The 23420-nt window shown below is 32.6% G+C and overlaps 1 protein-coding gene across 9 annotated transcripts in view; it reads right to left on the bottom strand.

Annotated features, from left to right (window-relative positions):
- LOC108360992 (zinc finger protein 2 homolog) overlaps positions 1 to 23420 on the bottom strand; it is a 103259-nt gene that overhangs the window by 31478 nt on the left and 48361 nt on the right. For 2 of the 9 annotated variants that reach the window (XM_017613511.1, XM_017613512.1), the window contains exons 5-9: positions 22941 to 23021; positions 21685 to 21923; positions 21499 to 21629; positions 17882 to 18051; positions 6572 to 6980 (exon numbers count right to left, since the gene is read on the bottom strand). In XM_017613511.1, the coding sequence (XP_017469000.1) occupies positions 6572 to 6980; positions 17882 to 18051; positions 21499 to 21629; positions 21685 to 21923; positions 22941 to 23021 (1030 nt within the window). Of the gene's footprint in view, positions 1 to 5755; positions 6981 to 17881; positions 18052 to 21498; positions 21630 to 21684; positions 21924 to 22940; positions 23022 to 23420 lie in introns of those variants that run through there. The other 7 variants (XM_017613506.1, XM_017613514.1, XM_017613510.1 and 4 more) reach the window with 5 other exon arrangements.

The raw sequence follows: 23420 nt of genomic DNA, 5'->3' as shown, positions 1-23420 counted from the left end.
TTGTTCACCTAACTAATTACATTCCCTGTGCAAAAATTTCAACGTTTTACTATTAGTGGAAAATGTTGCTCAACGCGAGTTTAAAATTTCATGAATTTTTCTCTGGTGCTAAGAGTCCTCTCTTGTGGAAAACAAATAAAAACCCAAGAGTTTAGTGTTTTGTTGAACGAAACAAGAGAGTTATACCTTAGAAATTATGGTTGGTATAACATGCCAAGTTCAGTGCATAAAGTTTTAGTACATGGATGTGATGTAGTTTAATACTTTGATTTACCAATAGGTAATGATTTTAAAGCTATGTTTTCATTTATTTTCTTAATCTGTATTTCCACCTATTTTATCAGGTTCATTATCAGAAGAAGCCTTAGAATGTTCACACAAAAACATAAGAAAATATCGGCTTAATCATTCTCGAAAAACTGGAAGAGTACAAAGCAATACGGATTTAATGACTCGTTTGATATTATCGTCAGATCCATTAGTTGCATTTAAAAGAAATATAAAACAGAGAAACAAATATTTAAAGGGTTCTGATCTCAGCTTTAATAAATACATTGTTGAAAGTGACGTAGCAGACAAAAGCATGGAATCATTTGAATCAGTGATCACTTCCTCCTCTTCTGAGGACTCTGAAACTGAGTGATTATAACAACTAGTTCGGTTTTTATTAACATATTATATGTTATTACCATATAACAGTTATTATTACTTACTTACTTAACAGTGATTATGCTTTATTTTAAATGAAATCAAAAGAATTTTTTTTTCTAAAGGTTAACATGTAAGGAAAACCGACTTAATTTTTCCAATTCCATAATGTATTCACTTAGGAAGTAAAGTTTAGACGAATTTTGACTATTAAGACTATTTTTCTGAACACTTAGCAACAATGATATGCCATATTTCATTTTTAAATTATCATGTGCAAAAACTCGGTGTTTTTTTAATGGGTACCCGTTACAAAAAAACCGATTACTTTCTTAAAATTAGAGTAATATAGTCACTTCAGATGTAAAGTTTCAATAAATTCTGACGACTCCTTCCTGTTTTCGTAAACACCCGAATCAGCAATGATTATGCCTTATTTGTCTTTCATATAGTAATGTAAAAAAATTTTTTTTTTTTTTTAATGGGTACCCGGTACCGAAAAATGGATTTCATTTTTGAAATAAGCATGGCTTAGTCCTTTTAGGTGTAAAGTTTCAACAAGTTCTAAATACTATTTCGGTTTTTATAAACATATGTCTACGATGATTATGAGTTATTTTACCTTTTTATAAAATTGTAAAAAAATTTTTTTTTTAATTAAATGGTAACAGATGCTGAAAAACGTTTTTTTTTCTTAAATTGCCGTGATATAGTCCTTTCAGGTGTAAAGTTTCAGCCCATTCTGATGCCTCCTTCCACTTATATCAACACATGTCCACAATGACTATTTTCATATAAAAATGCAAGAAAAATGAGTAACCGGTACAGAAAAACCGATTTCATTTTTGAAATTAGAGGGGCATAACACTTCTAGGTGTGAAGTTTCAGCCAATTCTGACCACTCCTTCTATTTTTGTCCATCATTTGTATGGAGTCGCGGCACTGTGCGTTGAACCGAACCGAAACCCCGGTTCAAATACCAAAAAAACCCCTTCGACGAACCAATCCAAAAGTGCAATAACGGTTCGAACCGCTGAACCGAACCGACCAAATTTTTCATCCGGTTCCCGTCCCTGATTTAAATAGTTAAATAGGGACATGACATTTTTTCAAAGTTTGCCTATTTTTCCTTCGTTTATTTAATATTTATTATTTTTTATAAAATTATAGCCCCTTAACTAACAAAAGCCATATAAATTCATATTCAAACTCTGTGCAAAAATTATAAAAACTCTGCAAAATTTCGTCTAAATTTTCTACTTTTTATACAGATTTTTCAGAACTTTTTTTGAGTATGCAGTTTTCTAGCCCATTAAATTTAATAGAATGAAGTGTAAGTTTTAAGTTGCTAAAAAATCGCGTTGATTTTTGGCAATTCTTTTAACGCATTTTCTTCCATACAAAGTATGTTCGACATTTGTTTTTTTGTTTGCAAAAAAGTGGGTAATACATTCAGAATAAAAATTATCAACAAGTAATTTTTAGCAAAAAAACCAACTTCAATTCTCATATAAAAAAAATATATATACATATATATATCTCGTGATCCACTGATCGGATCTTAACTAGACTAGTATGGGGCCACCTCTGAGGCACTACCGTTCCGATCGGTTGACGTGGTCCAAAGTTATGCGGTAACATACAAAAAAAATATAAAAAATCCGACGAGCTGATAACCTCCTCCTTTTTTGGAAGTCGGTTAAAAATCAAGGCGATTTCTTAGGAAATTCAAACTTGCACTTTATTCTGAGTTAAGTTTTCTCAAGTGGGCCACCCAAAGTTGAATTTTCGATTTTTTATATTTCATTGACCGATTTTGAAATTTAACATGGTGTGCAATATTGACACCAAAGATTTTGCGTTAATTTTATTTTTTTGACGAGTTTTTTGGAAAGACATTGTTATACAGGCTTTTACACTTTTTCAAATATTTCGGCAAACATTCATTCGAATCTTATCGATTTTTTATAGCAATTATAGAAGCTATTGGGCAACAAAATAAAGTGGTCAGTTTGTAAAATTTCAATTCTTGTTTTATAAAAAATTTCATTTTTTTTAATCAATTAAATTTTTTACCAACTTCTAGTATACCTAAGAAAAGAATTCAAAAAGCATTATTTGCGCTAAACATTCAATTCTACTTTCGTAAACAAATGACTGACTTAAAAGCTTTTTACCAACAAGAATGAACCAATATGATACAAATGAACTGAAAAAAAATCTAGGTATATAAGAAGTTTGAAAAAAATTCAATTGATTAAAAAATCAAATTTTTTATAAAACAAGAATCGAAAGTTTACAAACTGACCGTTTTATTTTGTTGCCCAATAAGTTCTCTAATTGCTGTCACAAAATCATAAGAATCGAATGAATGCAAATATTTCAAAAAGCGTGAAAGCCTGTATAACAGTTTGTTTGCAAATAACTCGTAAAAAAAATAAAATTTGCGCAAAATCTTTGGTGTTAATATTGAATGTTAACTTTCAAAATCTGTCAATGAAATATAAAAAATCGAAAAGTTAACTTTGGTTGGCCCACTTGAGAAAACTTGACTATCTACTAAATTTTAATGGGCTATAAAACTTCATACTCAAAAAAATTCTAAAAAATCTGATTTGAAAATTTAGATGCAAGTTTGCAGCATTTTTGCACAAAGTTTGAACTATGAATTTATATGGGTTTTTATTAGGTAATGAGCTATAAATATATAAAAAAAAATAACAAATATTAAATAAACAAAGGAAAAATTTGTTAAAATGCCGTGTCTCTATTATTTTTCCACCACTATATGTACATATGTCGGCCGCTGTGGTGTAGTGGTAAGCAGTGCGCGTTTCCACTCCGCAACGCCTGGGTTCAAGCCCTGGTCAAAGCAACATTGCAAAAAATATCGAAAAAAAGGTTTGTTCTTAACAGCGGTCGTCCCTTGGCAGGCAATGACAAACCTCCGAGTGTATTTCTGCCATGAAAAACAGCTTCTCATAAAAATACAATCGCCGTTCGGAGTCGGCGTAAAACTGTAGGTCCCTCCACTTTGTGTCACAACATCAAGGCGCACGGCACAAATCGGAGGAGAAGCTCGGCCAAACCCTAACATATCGTCCCTGCGCCAAAAAAAAAACGGTTATGTGATTTTTTTTATTGCATATTTTATCAACACTATCTATTGCCCATATTACTGCATTTGCCGTTCTCTTATATATCTTTTGGTTTAGAACTGACCAAAAACAGCTATGTGCCCGCAGTACTAGAAATACTCTGGAAAAAAACGGGTATACGCTTAAATAAATAAATAAATAATAAAATAAATAAATAATAAAATAAATAAATAATAAAATAAATAAATAAATAAATAAATAAACAATAATAAATAATTAAATACATATTATTTATATGTTAAACCAATTATAATATGGGTATGGATCGAAATGGTATTCAAAACTGTATTTCTTCATTATATGTAGGAGGGTTGCCACCTATGTATGTATAAAGTAGGTTAAATGAGTTACAATATGAATATCAATCAAAATAGCTTTGAAAAACTGTATTTTAAACTACATGTAGGAGGGTTGCCACTTGTTTTGAAAACTTAATTCAACTTCATTAGGAGAATTAGGTATTTTAAATATGTATCGCAATTTGGGTGTCAGATAAAAAATGGATTAAAAAGGTTTAGTTTGAAATTATTGTAAACAGGGCTGCCACCTGTTTGCAAAGTTAAATGCAATACATGCAATAGCTTAAACGAATTACTACCATATGGATATCAATGAAAATGCCGTTGAAGGAACTTTATTTGTAAACTACTTGCAGAAGAACTTAAATTAAGGCGATTGGAAAATGTATCCCGATATGAGTGTCAGACCAAAGAGATTGTGGTTTGATTTGTGGTGCTTCTGGTGGAACTATAACGCTTTCCTGGTGAACAAGTACCATTAAGCTGGGAAATATTATTTTTGATTGCCAAATATGTATACCAAAGCTGCACCGCGATCAAAACAAAATGGTATTTGTATTTGACATTCGTTTTTTTGTTTCCATTCTTCGGACTAAAAATATGGTTTTTTAATTCCTTTATTCTTTCTGGTTATTCTGTTTTAGTGAGCGAATTTTTCTTACGCTCTTGCATTTTGACACTTTTCGGATTTTTGTTAGAAAAGATACGGAATGGACCTTATTTAAACAAATAAGCAAATTAATTATGTACTGCTGTTATCAACAATAGGAAAGATTGAGACCTTTCATTTTGACGCAGCTAATCAGTATCATCTGTGTGCAATTAAGCGAAATAATGAAATGATTTTTGATGAGTTTACAATATCTTAATATAGCTCCAAATGTTTGTGTAGAAATCTTTGGTTTCTCTCGTTCGCTTGTACTCTGTTTATGCGAGGCAACTTTTGTTGTGACAACTGGAATCGACGAGGAAAAGATAAAGCTAGAGGCACCGAGCTCCTTTCTCAAGAAGGTTTTAAACTTTTTTAGCGCTTCAAATGCATTTTTTAAGAGCAAAATTTGTATTTAAAGTGCAGATAAATTAAATAAAACTTTCTTGCGAAAACGGCCCTTAGTGAATTAAGTTGGGAGGTTAACGGCTGGCACAATTGCGCACCAAAAAGTTGATAAGTGTAAGTGAAACCAGCAACACTAAATGATATGTAATTCCAAACATTGCGTCGACAAAAGTTTTCGCGTGCAAACTCTGTCTTAGCAAATTACAACCATTTAGTAATACTTTTATTTTTATTCTAGATTCTAGATTTCTATTTGACGCTTTTGGATGTAAACAAAATTCCTATTAACTGTTACTAAAGCTGGTAAGTTTCGAATTTTGCGTCGTTACACTTTGGAGGATTTTTTTCTGAGAGCAAATACATACTGGCTGCGTTTCTTTATACATTCCGGATAATCCCATTTCACAGCCGGAATAAACAGAATGCTTTTGAGATATACGTCAACATATCATCAGGAACGTTCTTAAGAATAAATAAACAAAAAAGTCTATTCCAAACGTTCAGAATGAATAAAGAAATTCAGCCAATATCAAATTCTGAAACATTTTGCTTCTGGATGTTTTCGATTGAAAAAATACGAGAACTTCCCAATTGTCTTTTGTATCTACTAACAGGAGATTGGTTCAGCTGTTCCTGAAACTAGTGCTGGTGTTTGCACCATAGTTATCCATGCTTTGCACATTCGCCTTACATCGAATAAGCTCTTGATAAATTACATGTTTAAACATTATTCTGATTTCATTTTTATTAAGTTTAGTTCGGTTGAAGTCACTTACATGCATACATGATTTTATTTTAATTTTAATGAAAACGAAAATTGATTTATTCTGAATTAAAAAAGTTACTTCCGCGGACGGTCGTTGCTAATTTGGTACCGTGTGACTTCATATGCCCACTAAGGCCTGCAAATTGGGCAAAACGTTTTCCACAAAGTTTACATGAATATTTCTTTTCAGCGTTGTGGATAAGCTGATGCTGTCGCAATTGCTTACCACTTGTAAAGCCCTTGTTACATACGCTGCATATTTGGTCTCGTATATTCCTATGAACGGCCATGTGCTCGTGTAACGTTCCAGTTTCATAGAACATTTTTGGGCAAAGTTTGCATTGGTAGCGCGGTCGTTTTTGATGGCGCAACATATGTACTAAAAGGTGCGAAGACGTTCGAGATCCCTGACCACAAATAGAACAAATAAATGGCTTTTCGCCTGTGTGCGAACGCATGTGGATCTTAATTTCTGTTGATGTGGCGCAGGGCTTATCACATATCTCGCATTTGTATATATAGTCGTGTACGTGTCTTCGCAAATGGACCGTTAAATTCGATACCAGCTGGAAGCCATGCCCACAGAGATGACATTTAAATGGTAGCGAACCGTCATGAGATGCCAAATGTACTTTGTACTGACCTAAACCTGGCAGTAATTTTCCACACTCCGAGCACTCAAACGGGGGAACATCGACCTCGAGGTATACAATGCTTTTGTGAAACGAGCATGTTGGTTCATATCTTTGTTGTTTTCGCTTGCATAATACTTTTTTTTTCTTTTCAACGGAACAAAATCTTCGTAGTCGTGTAATTTCATATTCCATTTCATGTTTAGTGAGATCCAAACCAGCTCTTTCATTAACTTCCAAATGCAACGTCTTAAGTGCCTCATCGCGTCTATTTTTGAACCTATAGGCAATTTCGTTTTCGTCCCAAAGGCAAGTGTAGTTCTTATAAATATCAGCTAAAAGTTCATATTGCGCGTCCTCTAAACAGCTTCTTGGTATTGTAGTCTCTGTCGAATTTTTAATTGTCGACTTTGATGTAGCCTAAAAAAATTATAATTGTTAAAAAATACTTATAAACACATAGATATACAGGGTGGTCCATATAGTATTTTTTTTTTAGATTCAAAAAAAAATTACAAAGAGCGTGTGTGAATCGGTAACAAAGTTCGCGGCGAGTAAATTTTTGACAACTACCAGGTGAATAAAATTTCAGTAGCTCATGAGGGTAGTGAAATTTTTTACAAATGCATAGAAAATTTTGACAATCGCAAAGATTGTTGATGTGTGTAATTTTTCGTTAAATAAAAGCTTAAATAGATGAATTGCAATCAACGATGGTAGATGTTTTCTTAAAATATTCATTTCACTTCAATTTGTAATATTTTATTCCAAATAAATCTGCGGTTATCAAAAATTTACTGCTGCCAAAAAATATTTCATTTCACACAGCAGATTGGCAAAACTGTCTCACCATAGTAAAAATATTATTCAACAACTTTCCCCATAGAACTTTGTTACCGATTCACACACGCCCAAAATTAACAAAATTATATGTTTACCATATATCGACTGCTGAGTGGAAGATCGACCTATCTCGGCAGCCAATTCGAAAACGCCCTATCTCAAAAAACTTTTAAAAAACGCCCTATTTCAGAATTTGGTTGAAGAACGACCTACTGCAGCATTCGTTTCAAAAACGCCCTATATCAGCACATTTCCAATACATTTTGAAGTGAGATCGGGAATTTTTGAATTGTATTCTGAAATAGGGCGTTCTTCAACCAAATTCTGAGATGGGGTGTTTTTCAATAAAATTCTGAAATAGGGCGTTCTTGAAAAGTTTTTTGAGATAGGGCGTTTTCGAACTGTATGTATGTTACCGCATAACTTTGGACGACGTTAACCAATTTCTATAATTCTTTTTTTTTTTTATTTTAATGACAGGTGTTACCTCACAGGCGGTCCATTCTAACTTGGTGTAAATCTTAAATTTTTATATGAGTATTAAGTCGGTTTTGTTTTTGCTTAAAAATTACGTGTCAAAATTCAGGAGCGGTTTATTAATTATTATTGAAAAGCAACTCATATGAAAAATTAACAAAAAATACAGTTTTTGTAAATCTATGAGAAACGCTGCTGCCGCTGGTGGTGGCAGGGGATAAAACTACCAGTTAGAGAAGGACTTGGTATCAGTTGGCATTTCTAATTTGCGTCAATTAAACTAAAAGGGAATCGAATAGCGCGCTTTATTGGATTTGTCCGATATATAAAATACTACACCGCTTTATGTGTAAAAAAATGTAGTCTTGGTTAGGAAAATATCTTCTAGTTTCCAATTTTCATGATTTCCAAAGAACGAAGAGCATCGGAGAAAGTCAACATATCGAGCCCTAACCGCTAAAATAATGTATATTTTATTTTTAACTTGCTTTTTGATGCATGTGCTCTAAGAGCATTTATCCTTCAAAATTAAATTCGCTTACTTTATATTCGCGGCTAGGACTCGATATGCATTGCGGCTTGAAGGAAACATGAGACCGTCAAATTTGTGTTTGTTTGTTGAATTCCCTGAACCACCCCTCTTATGATATGGCACTTCATTCTATGTAGTAGTTTACAGGATACAAAAAAGAAGGTAGTTTCAATAAACAACTTTTGGCGGATAATACAATTTTTTGAATTTTCATAAATTGTGAGTATTATCAACGGCCTTGCCACTTTGATAATATTAAAACAATAATTCGGAGTATTTTCTTTGCCATATTTATACCAATGTAATAACATTTCAAATCAAAAACCATTATCAGTGCTTGGTACTTTTTTTTTTACTTACGTGGTTCGCACCTTTTTTTATTCAAAATATTTAAAATGTAAACTGTTAAAAAAGATTTCATCGCAATTGTTGTTTTCATTTTGTAATAAAAACCACGCGCGCATTATTCTGGTTTTTTTTTTGTTTTCTTATTTTGAATGCAATCTTGCGATTTAAAAATCGAATTCTAAAGAATGTTCTTCCCAAATAAAAACTTTTTATATTTTGGTTCAAATTTACTTTTAAACTTCTCATAAGATTTTGTAAAAAATTAGGCTTTGTGATTAGCGCTCGTCATTAAATTTCACAAATTTTAGTTTATGCAAAACACCTCAAGTCGGCTTGAACAGACCGCCCTCCGATAAACAACTAACAGATCGTCGTTTGAAGTACAAAACCGTGTATCAACAAAATACACAACTGCGTATGTGAGGTTGCATAAATTATTTTGTAGAGAGAAAAAACACTCATATTTCAAAATGGTTCTCCTTTTTTTACAAAGAAATCGCATTTCAGGATGAATGGATAACNTGCTCTAAGAGCATTTATCCTTCAAAATTAAATTCGCTTACTTTATATTCGCGGCTAGGACTCGATATGCATTGCGGCTTGAAGGAAACATGAGACCGTCAAATTTGTGTTTGTTTGTTGAATTCCCTGAACCACCCCTCTTATGATATGGCACTTCATTCTATGTAGTAGTTTACAGGATACAAAAAAGAAGGTAGTTTCAATAAACAACTTTTGGCGGATAATACAATTTTTTGAATTTTCATAAATTGTGAGTATTATCAACGGCCTTGCCACTTTGATAATATTAAAACAATAATTCGGAGTATTTTCTTTGCCATATTTATACCAATGTAATAACATTTCAAATCAAAAACCATTATCAGTGCTTGGTACTTTTTTTTTTACTTACGTGGTTCGCACCTTTTTTTATTCAAAATATTTAAAATGTAAACTGTTAAAAAAGATTTCATCGCAATTGTTGTTTTCATTTTGTAATAAAAACCACGCGCGCATTATTCTGGTTTTTTTTTTGTTTTCTTATTTTGAATGCAATCTTGCGATTTAAAAATCGAATTCTAAAGAATGTTCTTCCCAAATAAAAACTTTTTATATTTTGGTTCAAATTTACTTTTAAACTTCTCATAAGATTTTGTAAAAAATTAGGCTTTGTGATTAGCGCTCGTCATTAAATTTCACAAATTTTAGTTTATGCAAAACACCTCAAGTCGGCTTGAACAGACCGCCCTCCGATAAACAACTAACAGATCGTCGTTTGAAGTACAAAACCGTGTATCAACAAAATACACAACTGCGTATGTGAGGTTGCATAAATTATTTTGTAGAGAGAAAAAACACTCATATTTCAAAATGGTTCTCCTTTTTTTACAAAGAAATCGCATTTCAGGATGAATGGATAACGCTTGAGCCAAGAGCTTGTGTGAGCAAATCCAATTTTTGGCAAAAAATTTCGGTTTTGTACTTTAAGCGACGATATGTAAGTATACACTTTCTTCATGCTTTCTGAAACCTAGTCGTCAACCCCATTTTCATGTAGCCGGCATAATTTTCTAATTCATCATATTCCACATCTTTGAATGTACTGATAAAATCTTCTGCTTAAAAAAAAATAATATTTCTTCTAGTGATCAGGTAGCATGAATTTGATGAAACTTCATAATTTCATTCAAAGTCAAATGGTTAACAACAACAACGAATGTGATTAAATGAAACTACCTTCTTTTTTGTATCATGGTAGTTTACATATGTATACACGTATACTTCTAAAATCACAAACATTTTCATAGTCTGTCTTTCTTTGATTTCGAATTGAAAACTCATTGCGATCATATTGTACTAGCAATATAGAAGTATTAGAAGAGCAAACATTCCCATTATTTATGGAACACGATTTCATTGATGTGGCTGCCTTGACTGGCTTCGCAGTCACGCATCCTGTTAGTCCAGTTTTCTTATATCTTGGTGACGGTTTCTGGCTCCATCTTACGAATGGCTTGCTCGGTATAATCCAATTTATGTAATCTTATGTTTTATGTTTACATGAATATACAGAAATTATTATTATTAAATGAATGAAACACAAAAACAATTTTCGCCGTAAGGGCGACGACGTTCCCATGGCACGTGATTCGCTCTACCATTCAAAATTGGCTCTATTAATCTTAATTCCCCATCGAATTACGAAATTCGCCATACAAAATCTTGAGAACGAATTACCTCATTTTTAGGTAATTTGGATCGAATTGCCATGCGAATTACGAACACATCGCTGCCGCCCATGATTCAATAATAGAAAGAAAAACAGTCTTCTCGCTCCCACACATAAAATCGGCTCCTTTACTTGTTGTTCACTCTACAGTTACATTAGTAGTAAAACCAAAAATTCTTCATACTAAATATTCGTTGGCATCACCTTCGTTTGCGTAATTTTCTGGAACAAGTATAGAATAGCGACCGTTTAGCTATAAAATAACCAAAAGTGCCGATTGATAGAACTTTTTACGCTGATTTCAACGGTACCAAATTTATTTGGCACAGGTAAGAAACAAAGAAGGTATAAGAGGTTTATTTGCTTTGTTTATTTATATTTTTTTTTTATCACTTAGTTCTTAAAACCCAAAAGTAGATCATGAGAAAATAGTATATATATCGAATTAAAGATAATCGCGTGTACTTTCTAAATAATATAAACCTCTTTACCATTAATCATGCAGTTTTCTCCAAAAAAGGCTATTTCATGCAAAAGTAACATTTGTTCGTTTTTTAGTGGTTTTGGTTTAAATATGTAAAAAACAATTTCAATTATGTATTAATATTAAAAAAAAATAAAAAAATTTAACTTCAACCGTCTTTATATTTTACTTGCGCTAAATAATTTTGGCATGGTTGAAATGAGCGTAAAAAATTCTATTGTTCTGCATTTTTCGTTTTTGCATAGCTGAACGGTCGGTATTCTAGATTTGTTCCAGGAAATGACGAAAAACTTAATTTAAAAATCTATATTTTTACGTATTGTTTAGTTATTCCATTAAAAACCCAAATATATTGCAAATTCACAGAGAATTAATAATACACATTTTACTTCTAATTGTATACTTTGCGCACTTTTTAGTAGCTTTCTACTACCGTTTTCACAAAAGGCGATCACATTCTTCCCCTTTCTCCTACTTCCAAAATACAAATCTAGATAAAGGAGTGTCAGATTTCAGCTGTCACAAATTACATAACCTTGTGTTATTGAATCATGGCTGCCGCCCTAATTTTAATCGGAAATGCTGTCAGAGCAAGAGTAAATAGAACAAACAAAAACAAGTAATGGAAGGAAATGAAGGAAAAACATTATACAAATACCAAAACCAGTGCTAATTTTAACAAATTTCTAGTACTTTTTTTTATTGTTCAATAAATGACAATAAGGGATGAACAGGTCAAGATGCAGGGACGTTATTTTTAGGGACAGTAGTCTTGAGTTCTAGCTTTTACTTAAGCCTAAGTGGAAGGTTATTCCTTTGTTTGAGCCTCTAAAATATTGAAAAAACGACATTGTTTGACACTTTTTGCTGTTCAATAAATGACTATAAGTGGCCCTCAGATCAAGGTGCAGGGACGGTATTTTCCGGGACAGTAGTCGAGAGTTCTAGCTTTAATTTAAGTGGAAGGTACTATCACCTTTTATTTCATTGCTAGAGCTTCTCAAATATTGCAAAAAACAATTTTTTTTTGACATTTTGACTTCGTTTTTCTCAAAATCTAGACCTGATGGAAACTTTATACTTACGAATTCGTAATCAGCACAAAAAAGTCTATCAGAAACAATGTTAACATTTGCCGCACCAAGATCAGTGTTGCCCTGTGTAATCATAAACGGCGACCATAAAAGGACCATTGGTACCTTGATGGAGGACGCCTAAATGTTTAATAACAAGTGGGAAAGAGGAAATGTCCACAAATCCCAATAAAACTACAATCATTTCTTTCACTAGAAAAAGGAAGTTATGCTCCCAAGATCTAACCATAAATATGACTGTGATTAAGCTAAAGGAGGAGGTCAAATATAAATGCGTAAACCTGAATAGAAAACTCACATCTCAGTTCTATTATCAACAAAGCATTCCTTGCATTCGTTGTTTACCACTAAACAGCTCGTGGGGAAAACATGGGAGCTGAATTCTAAAAAGCCTTTTTGGGTTTATACTCACCCATAATAGTATATGGAGCACTCGTGTGGTAGAAAAAGTCGAAGAAGTAGTACAGACATTTGCAGGAAGAAGGGGACCAATGGAACGTATAATTACCACACTAGCTCACTGCAGAGCCCGATTTTTAATAAACTAGCTAGATATCGATCTACCCAATGCAGATTTCGCAGCAAGGGTTAATACAAGTCTTGTGTAAACTGAACAACTTGAATTGAAACAGGGGGCAAAATAGATCAAATCTGGTCGCGGTGCAATCGGCCTGATCACCATAACCATATCGTCGTTTAAAGTACAAAGCCGCGTATCGTCATTCTGCAAAACCGCGTAACTGACATTGCCTGCCAAAAATTGGATTTGCTCACACAAGCTCTTGGCGCAACCCTTATCCATTCGTCCTGAAATATACTAGCCAGAAATGCGATTGCTTTATAAGAAAGGGAACCGGTTTGAAATATGAGGGTTTTTACTCTCTAGAAAATAATTTATGCAATCTCACATAGCGGTTTTGCATTATCTAGATATGCGGTTTTGTACTTTAAACGACGATATATAGAGTCTAAAAGATGTTAAAATCCAGCCATGCTCCTAAAAAAGTTAGAAATTCCAACCGTTGGAACATTTTTGTTCCATATGTACATTTCAATCCGAATTATTTCTTTCTTTATTTTATCTTAATGTGCAACCTAAAAACATCTTACTAGCCATAGGACAGAATTAGTAAATTTGAAATTACAACAAAGCTTTGCAATGAATTTGGCTAAAAACTGAAGGAGTTACAAATAAGATAAACACTGGAATTCAATCTTCATGACAAAAAAGCCAAGGATAAAAGAAAATACATATGCAAAATTTTTGTTCCAATGATAGATTAACGGTTAAAGGCTTTAATGTTTTGAATGTTTTTTGTATTAAAATTGTATGAGCAATATAAATATATACATGCCTATGAACTAGAGGTCTGCATCGGAAGACTTAGCTTCACAGTGCAGTTTTCTAACGAATACGCTTCCTTGTCTTCCTCTCACTGAGAGTGCGGATTGTGAAGAGAAGTATAGTCAGAGTGTCCAGATTTGGCGATGTTTTTTTTTTGATATTTGCCCGTAAAAATTTAGGAAATCGCTATTGGCGATTTTTTCCCTTCAAATAAATTTATCCCAATTATAAAAATATATACAAAACATAGTTTTCCACGATAATTTTACAGAAGAAGCTAATGAACTGCGTGATAAACTTGACATAAGAAGCATATATAAAAACTGTCAAAAACGTTTAATCACCGTAATCAAGAACTTTTGAAACGATTACCTAGTCAATTAAATACTTTTAAAAAAGCTTTGATTTTGTCTCCAGAAAAGTGTGGGAATCACAAGAGGGCGAGTTTCAGGGACCTGCCAATTCACTATTTGACTTTGAAGGAAATAAAAGAGCGGAAACTGAATATTTAAATCTTTTAACTTTCCCATGGAATAACTTTTCTCGGAACCATTCCATCCGACTCTGAAGAATTTTGGATAATTGCTTACGGAATGAAAACCGCAACAGGCAATAAATGTTTGGAAATATAAGTAAATTCATATTATTATCCTTGCCGCACTCACATGCTCTGATGAGCGCGTTTTTTCCGTAATGAATTCAACAAAAACTAAGATTCGAAATAGGATGAGATTGGAAAGCCTTAATTCAACAGTTCGAATAAAGTGCTATATGAAGGCTAATAGTTTCTGCGCAAAACTTTTCCAATATCAAACAACAGAAATGTAAATGATTCAGACACTATAGGTGATTTTGAAGAAATTGTGGAAATAGCTGATCTCGCCTTATTATAGGTTTGTATTTTATTTTTAGCACCGAGCTTATAAAAACAGATTATGCTATTAATCAATTAATATGAGCTATAATAAATTTTGTAATTGCGCAGTCCTATTGCAAAATGTGTTGAAACAAATATTTTTAAAAAGTATGCGTATTTTTAAAGAAAATTGTTTGTACATCATATTGTATAAGTGATTTGTGTTATTTATTATTACCCTCTGGAAGTATTATATTCGTTTTTGGTTTTAAAAACTGTATTATAACAAGATCTCAGTTTTAAAATAAAACATTTGTTGAATCGATTTCATGAATTTTATTTAAAAAAAAGTTCGATTTTTAGCGATTTTTTTCAGAAATTGCGCTTTAAAAAAAAAAACAATCTGGATTGTTATTGCGAACGCTACAATAATTTTGAATGGGCGGCGTTTAAATACATAGGGAAGTTTGATTCGCTGGGCTGTAAATTTATATGGGGTAGCAAAATGCATTTCCCTTGTGAATCGTATGTTTAAAGTCCATTAACTAGCCCCTTATATGTACATGTTGGTATTGCGGCATCCAAACAATTATATTGTAGTTCTTTAACTATTAGGCGAGACCATTAACTAACCCTTCATATGTATGCATATATTTACGTTGCGGACCAGTGTTGCCGCGCCGTCCCAAGAAAATGTATCACCGACCAAGCCAAAAATGTATACAAATGTATCCAATTTTCTTTTTTTACGTATCCATCTCATAATTTGTAAGAAAACCGAAATTTTGAAGAAAAAGACATAATTTAACCCATCCTAAGGACTTGGAATACGTGTATATATATTTTTATATTTCATAAAATCAAACATTTGTGATTGCAATTTATAAATTACATCTTTTATACATAAGTATTTTGCAAAGTAAGTATAAAAAATTGTAATTAATATGTTACATTTGTACCTGTACACTATGAAAAGTGTGTGTAAAACTACTACTGAAAAATATATATTTTTCAACAGGAATCTGTATAAATATACATACGTATAAGATGTTCAGGATTCGATTTTGAACTTGTGATCTTGTGATACACATGAAATGTTTAAAGTTGCAAAAATTTTGAAACTAAAAATACATTTCCTACAAATAATAAAGATTGGGGCTTACATTTACTCTATTTTAAACATTTTATGTGTTATTTTGCGCTCTGCGACAAATTTGGTATGTTAAAGTAAACAGGCAGTGTTTAATTTTATTACACGGTGTGCAAATTTGCACACATTAAAAGAGGAAAGTGGTTACCTTTCTTAATATGCGCAAATAAACAAAAAAAATTAGAGTGTATTCATGTAGAGTCTTTGTATGTAGAGTCTTTTCAGTAAAATTCATAAAAATTTCCTTAAATAAATCAAATTTAGTTTTTTAAACAGTGTATTTTAAACTACATTGAAATCTTCTTTCTTTTTATATTAACAAATGAAGATATGTGATATGAAAGAGATATATTTAATTTATATATGGCTCATTCCATCTCAAATCACCCAGGCCGGCGGAAAGTGAATTTAAGTTTGCGATAAAACTCACAGGGATTGTTCCTTGAACAATTTAAGGAGACACGTATTTTTTCTTTTTGCTCTGAAATGCGAATTTTTCGAATAATGAATTTTTTCCTTTTTGAGTACGAACGCTTCTTTTTTCCTCTCTTAATAGCAACTTTTGATGAAATCGCTTATAACTGCCGCAAAAAAGCAAGGATTTTAACGATTTTTTAAATTGCAGATATTGATCTACTGAATCGATCTAATGAACTAAAAATCAGTAATTGTTTATAAATAATTAATTATTGTTTATTAACAAAAAAATTTTTTTTTTTTTTTTCATATTGATTTTTTTCAAATTGCCACATCTTTTTTTTCTCTCAAACTTTTTTGTCTATTAGGGAATAGTATAAACTATTTTCAGTACGAGTAGCAATATGCTAAAATTCGTCGTTTTCGAGTTATGATTTTTTTTCTGAAAATGCACTTATATGATGCTAGCAGATTTTCGTGCCAGTTGAGGACGCAAAAATTGTTGCCCATTATGGTAAAGTTTCCTTGCTGGAATTTTTTTGAGGTTGCCCGATCAGAGCCAAAAGTTTTTTCCAATTGGGCTCTAATTTTGGCCCAATTGGGGCCCAATTAGAGATTTGCCCAATATACCGAAGATTTCCCCAACCAGTGCTCACAATTTGCTCAAAGTGAACATGCATACGCAATTAAAACGTTTTTATCGATAAAATCACACATACACACATCAAAATTCCCTACGAAAAAAAATAGTTTTTAATTTTTCTCTTGAAAAATTTTCCACATACAAATTTTTTGATAAAAAAAATAGTTTTTGAAAATATGCCATCTCAAAAAAAATTGGAAAAAATCACAATGGTAGCTCTGAGTATTGCGCAATATTTAAGTATAATGTTATGGGGTGCACTCTACAATAATTTGAGTTATGAATTTTTTTTACACCGAAGTTGAGTAAAATGAGTACATTACAATTTAAAAAAAGATAAAATTTTGTTTAGAATTTTTTTGAGTATGCAATTTTGTAGCCCATTAAATTTGAGTATAATAAAGTGCAAGTGTTAAGCTACTGCAAAATTGCGTTCATTTTTAATATTGTTTATGCTCACGGCTTCTTGCACTTTTTCCTTATCGATGAAAATGCCTAAAACCGTTTTCAAAGACAATTTAAAAAAAAAATTAACGGCTGTTTTGCAATCTCTTAAAACTTCCACTTTATTATACTAAAATTTAATGGGCTATAAAACTGCATATTCAAAACAATTCCAAAAAAGCTTAAAAAAATTTGTAAATTAATGTAATGTAATGTACTCATTTTACTCAACTTCGGTTTCCGGATTTGAATCAATATTAATTTTATTAATTTTGACGACTTAAAAAATCCAAAACACCTTGGGTAAGTTTTTTATTGTCATCCCTCATTTCTTTTAAAACCTCAAATTTTCCCTCTTCTACTTTAGCAATTTTTCCGTTAACTGCCAAGTACTCATGAACTGCTTGCTTAAAAATCTTGCCGAACTGCTCATACATTGTCACTAACTTTTCACTTACTTTTCTTGTAGCGTGCACATTGGAAGACGATGCACGTTCCGAATGCGGCGAGGGCCACGCCAGCTCAGTGGAGGATAGGGGAGAAGCTGACGCAAATTCTTCAGTCCATGACGGAGGTGATGGCACTGACACCCCCAACGGTGCGAATTCATTTGTTTCCTGTGAATTGCCTAAAACATAGTAATAAAAGTGAAATCAAATAAAGAAAAAGAAATTAAATGTTATGGAACTATGTACATACAATAATATCTAGTACGTTCCTTTACTCGCCCGCTTCACAGAAATTAGTCAGAAATGGACTGATTTGTTTCGGAAGATATTATTGAAGACATTGTAAACGTATGGGAATGACGGTAAATGTTTGGGAATTTGTACAACGATTTTGGGCTGGGGGCAGAGGAGGAGGGGGCGTGGCCCCCTAAACCCCCTAAAAGACAGAGGATGGGCCACACTTTATGAAAAGTAAAAAAATACTATATTTCAAACCAAAATTAATAATAAATTAATGCACAGATATAGTAACATTTTTTTATTCGGGTCACGCGTTTGGGCACAGCAACCCAAAATCGTTGAACAAATAACTAAAACGTACCTGGAACGACTTCTGACTAAATCTTGTAAGCCGGACGAGCAGTCACGTAGCCAGGATTGTGCGAAGGGGGGATGAAGAAAAACTTCAGCGATAGCTTAAAGGTGAGACCCTCAAAGAGGAGTCGCCTGTTTGTAATTTTTCATAAATACAGTGGTGGAAAAATAAATAGGGACACGACATTTTATCAAATTTTCCCTATTCGCCTTTGGTTATTTAATATTTATTATTTTTTTATAAAAGTATAGCCCATTATCTAACAAAAAACATATAAATTCATATTTCAAAAATTATAAAAATTCTGCAAATTTGCACCTAAATTTTCAACTAAAATGAAGTTTTAAGTTGCTAAAAAATTGCGTTGATTTTTTGACATTTTTTTAATGCATTTTCTTCCATAAAAAGTATGTTAGACAATTGTTTTTTGTATGGAAAGCAGTGCGTAATACATAGAGAATAAAAATTATCAAAAATCAACGCGATTTTTTAGGAACTTCAAACTTGCACTATATTCTATTAAAATTTAATGGACTATAAAACTGCATACCCAAAAAATTCTATAAAATGTGATTAAAAATTTTGCTGTTTTCTTTTCTATTTCATGATTAGAACAAATCTTCTACAAATTTAAGCTTTTAGATTTTTGAAGTGAAACTTCTTAGGCGGCGGTATCGCAAAAATGGAGAGTGAAATTTTTAAAACTGAAAACGTTACATGAGTGAGAAGGAAGATATAGGTAGTATTGGGAAGGGGAAAAAAGAAATAAAGCGACGAGTACCTACATATGTGTATATGTATGTTTGAATGCACGTATGTATGTATACATATATATGTATGTATGAACGAACTCATTGCGCATTTCAACTCTGCCGCTACCAAGCAATAAATGTATAAATGGTGCAAGCGTGCTTCGCGTAACTACATTCATTCGTACATGTGTACATATGTTTGTATGGATATACTTATGATGAAGCAAACGGGCTTCGTTGATGTACTCATGGGCATATGTATGTACTTATGCACAGCAATGTTTTCATGTATGTAAATATGTTTGAATGGTTAAATATATATTTCTGTGTTCGTATGGAAAAGTAGCTTATGTCGAAAGGCTGGCTTTAGTATAATGCGGCAATCCCTTTATTTTTTAAACGGCAAGGAATTTTTTGATGAGACTTAATAAGAATATTGACTTGCTAGTATCGAAACTATTTCTTCTACGTTTATTTGCCAAAAGTTTTTCAACGGCTTAGCGCCAGTGAGTCATTCGCAATCGGATGCTGCGAATGCCGAATTATACTAAAGCCAGCCTTTCGACATAAGCTACTTTTCCATATGAACACAGATTTGTATGTATCTACATATANCATTTTATCAAATTTTCCCTATTCGCCTTTGGTTATTTAATATTTATTATTTTTTTATAAAAGTATAGCCCATTATCTAACAAAAAACATATAAATTCATATTTCAAAAATTATAAAAATTCTGCAAATTTGCACCTAAATTTTCAACTAAAATGAAGTTTTAAGTTGCTAAAAAATTGCGTTGATTTTTTGACATTTTTTTAATGCATTTTCTTCCATAAAAAGTATGTTAGACAATTGTTTTTTGTATGGAAAGCAGTGCGTAATACATAGAGAATAAAAATTATCAAAAATCAACGCGATTTTTTAGGAACTTCAAACTTGCACTATATTCTATTAAAATTTAATGGACTATAAAACTGCATACCCAAAAAATTCTATAAAATGTGATTAAAAATTTTGCTGTTTTCTTTTCTATTTCATGATTAGAACAAATCTTCTACAAATTTAAGCTTTTAGATTTTTGAAGTGAAACTTCTTAGGCGGCGGTATCGCAAAAATGGAGAGTGAAATTTTTAAAACTGAAAACGTTACATGAGTGAGAAGGAAGATATAGGTAGTATTGGGAAGGGGAAAAAAGANTAGTACAAACGAAAACAAATCTAATAAGCTGCTCGTTGATATAAATGCGAACTGTACTGATTGTCAAAAATTATGTGTTTGTTGTACATTTGTTCATGTTTGTCATTGTGCGTGTAATTTTCTAGAGTAGTTTTGTGCTCTTGCTATCTCCTTGTATTAACTCGTCCTTCGTTGGTATACTCTGATGAACATATGTGAGGATGATAGCAAGGCCAACTTATATAAGGTAGTGTTCCAGGAGCAGTTGAAATTTTCGCCCGATGTTTCTTAAAGAAAGCCATAAACGTAGCGACCGTTGGTTCAACTTGGTGTTTTTTTGCTCTATGTTGCACCGTTTGTGGGCCTGTTGAATGAATTTATGTCTTGGTTGTATGAAAGAACAAAAAATTTGGACTTTCTGGCAAGTTGTACAAATTATCGCTACATTAATGGCCATGTTGTACAAACTCATTTAAATTGCGTTTATTTTGTACACTAAATAACCGAAAATGGATGACTCAGCCGAAATAGGTACCTGCTAAAGTGCGTACGTTACTTAGTGCCTTGGTAATGGCAAATTCGTAAGGATCTATTGATTGCATTACAAACATTTTCATTTATTTGTTAAACATACAATTACTTCCATTACAACCCGGTCGTCCTATGGATGCTAGAAGCGCGAATTCATATGTATAAGGTGCAGTTACCGGAAAATGAAGATGAAATGAAATTATTGTTTGATTTCTAACCAAACCTATGTATGTAACTCAATCGCCTAATGGTTTGCCGAACCGTAAACATATGTTTACACACAAAATTTCGTGAGTAGGTACCTGGTACTCACACCTTTTTTAAGAAGTTTCACTTCTATCATGTGTACGGTGTTACACACGCTTTTTTTTATAAATTTTCCTCATTCAGAATCAGCGACAAGCAAATTTATACAATTCTAAAATTTTAATTTTTAGAGAAATTGCGCATTCTCTTTTCGAAGTAGGGTTTGTCTTCATAAAGATCATAAATACTATTCAGTCATACCAATCCCCCTTCAGGCTACGCCACTGCGGACGAGTAAAGGAACAGAGAAATGGTACAATACTTACATTCAATGCTCTCTTTCGCACACATATTGACGTTGTTGATACTTTGAGCCCCAATCACTTTATGAACAGCCTCGTACAAATTCCACGACGCCGGTGACCCTCCTGAGGGTGCCATCGCCTCCTTGCATTTTCTGAAGGAAAGATTTTTTTAGTAAATCAAAATTTTAAAAGATATTAACATAGTACCTGTATTTAGCAGTTAGGTTGGCTATCTTGTACTTCACATCTTGGGCAGATAGGAAACACCCTTGCTTTGCTAGCTCGGAGGACATTTCTTGGTAGACGTGCGTATTTTTGCGAGCACCGCGCAACTCATCTACCTTTTCCCCCCACAATTCCACAAAGCAAGCTTCTGCCCTACTATTCCAAAAGCTTCTCTTTCTGCGTTGCTTGACTGGCGTTTCCATTTTTATTGTACCCGCGCACTAGTTTTAAATTTCCATTAAATTGTAAAATTTTAATTGTCAAACTGTGAATTGTCAAAACATTCAACAGTGAGGCAAAATTTTTCAACAGTGAGGCCAAGGTGTATTAAACAAGGTGGTGTTGGGGCGACAGCTGAGTTTTTCGCCGTGGAGGCCATTACGTCAAAATGATGTGTTTGTTGTAACTCATACCAATGACAGTATGGACATCAGCGTATAATTTGTTAGTGTAATTTTTTACTTATATACGGCCAACACCACCTTGTTAAATACGCCTTGAGTGAGGCCAAATTTTTCAACAGTGCAACCAAGATTATTAAAAAAAAAGGGTAGCATGTCCATAAACTCCAAATAAAAGTGGTGCTTAAGGAGAGTTTAACGAAATTTTTTGTATGCTAAGCTCCGAGTTTAAGAGTAGAGTTTAGCGTTAAACTCCAAAACTGGCCCATAAACTCAAGTTAATGGTTCAATGAGAACGTTATATTACCTTAATTAACAAATGCCCTAACCAACAAATAATAAGAATAAAGAATAAAAAGAATATCAAAAACAGGTAAGACTTTTTAAAAAGTGGCATGTATCTCCGATGCTTTTGTTACTAGTGCTTCAAAATGTTTATTGAAGGTGTATTTTAACACATATATCCTACCAAAATCTGCGAAAACCGCACTTTCGAACAAGTAATTTTTAGCAAAAAAAAACGACTTCTATTCTCATATATAAATATATATATATATATCTATATCAATGATCGGATATATACCAGATTAGTATGGGACCACCTCTGAGACACTACCTATCCGATGCAAAGAGAATTATCGAAATCGGTTGACGTGGTCCAAAGTTATGCGGTAACATACATACATAAAAAAAAAAAAATATATTCCGACGAACTGATAACCTCCTCCTTTTTTGGAAGTCGGTTAAAAAAGTGTAGGTTAGGGCCTTCATGAATTAAGGTAACGATATGTATATGCTTTTGATTAAACATGGAATAAAACTCAAAAAGGAACTCACCTGAGTACCACCTTTTGAGGGGCCTTCAGTATAATCGTCTTCCAGATCAGAGTCTTCATAGTTTTTATTATTGTTGCTTTGCTGCAAAATACGAAGATAGCCGGTAATATAAATATACGATGGGGTGATATAAGGCCCATGGCCATAAGGTCAATTGACATTGTGACCACTTAAAGGGACCATAATGGGCAGTATGTCTGTTTGATATGGTCACAATGTCAAATATCAAATTATGTCCATTTCACTTTTATGAAATGGTCATAAAGTCAATCCTTATAGTATTTGTTTAGAATATGCCAAAGATGAAAATTAAATTTATAAGAAAAAGAATATCTATACATATAATAAAATTGTAACAGGTCGATGTCTGTACATTATAGATATTAAAGAAAAATTAATGTGGGGGGTCTTTTTTAAAGCACCAGAAGCCAAATCAACCATTTTTAGAATTTTTGTCTGTCTGTCTGTCTGTCTGTCTGT

The sequence above is a fragment of the Rhagoletis zephyria genome, unplaced genomic scaffold, assembly GCF_001687245.7.
Source record: "Rhagoletis zephyria isolate East Lansing unplaced genomic scaffold, Rhagoletis_zephyria_1.1 Rzeph_scaffold_00674, whole genome shotgun sequence".
NCBI lineage: Eukaryota > Metazoa > Arthropoda > Insecta > Diptera > Tephritidae > Rhagoletis > Rhagoletis zephyria.
This window is presented reverse-complemented; position numbering and strand designations above follow the sequence as displayed.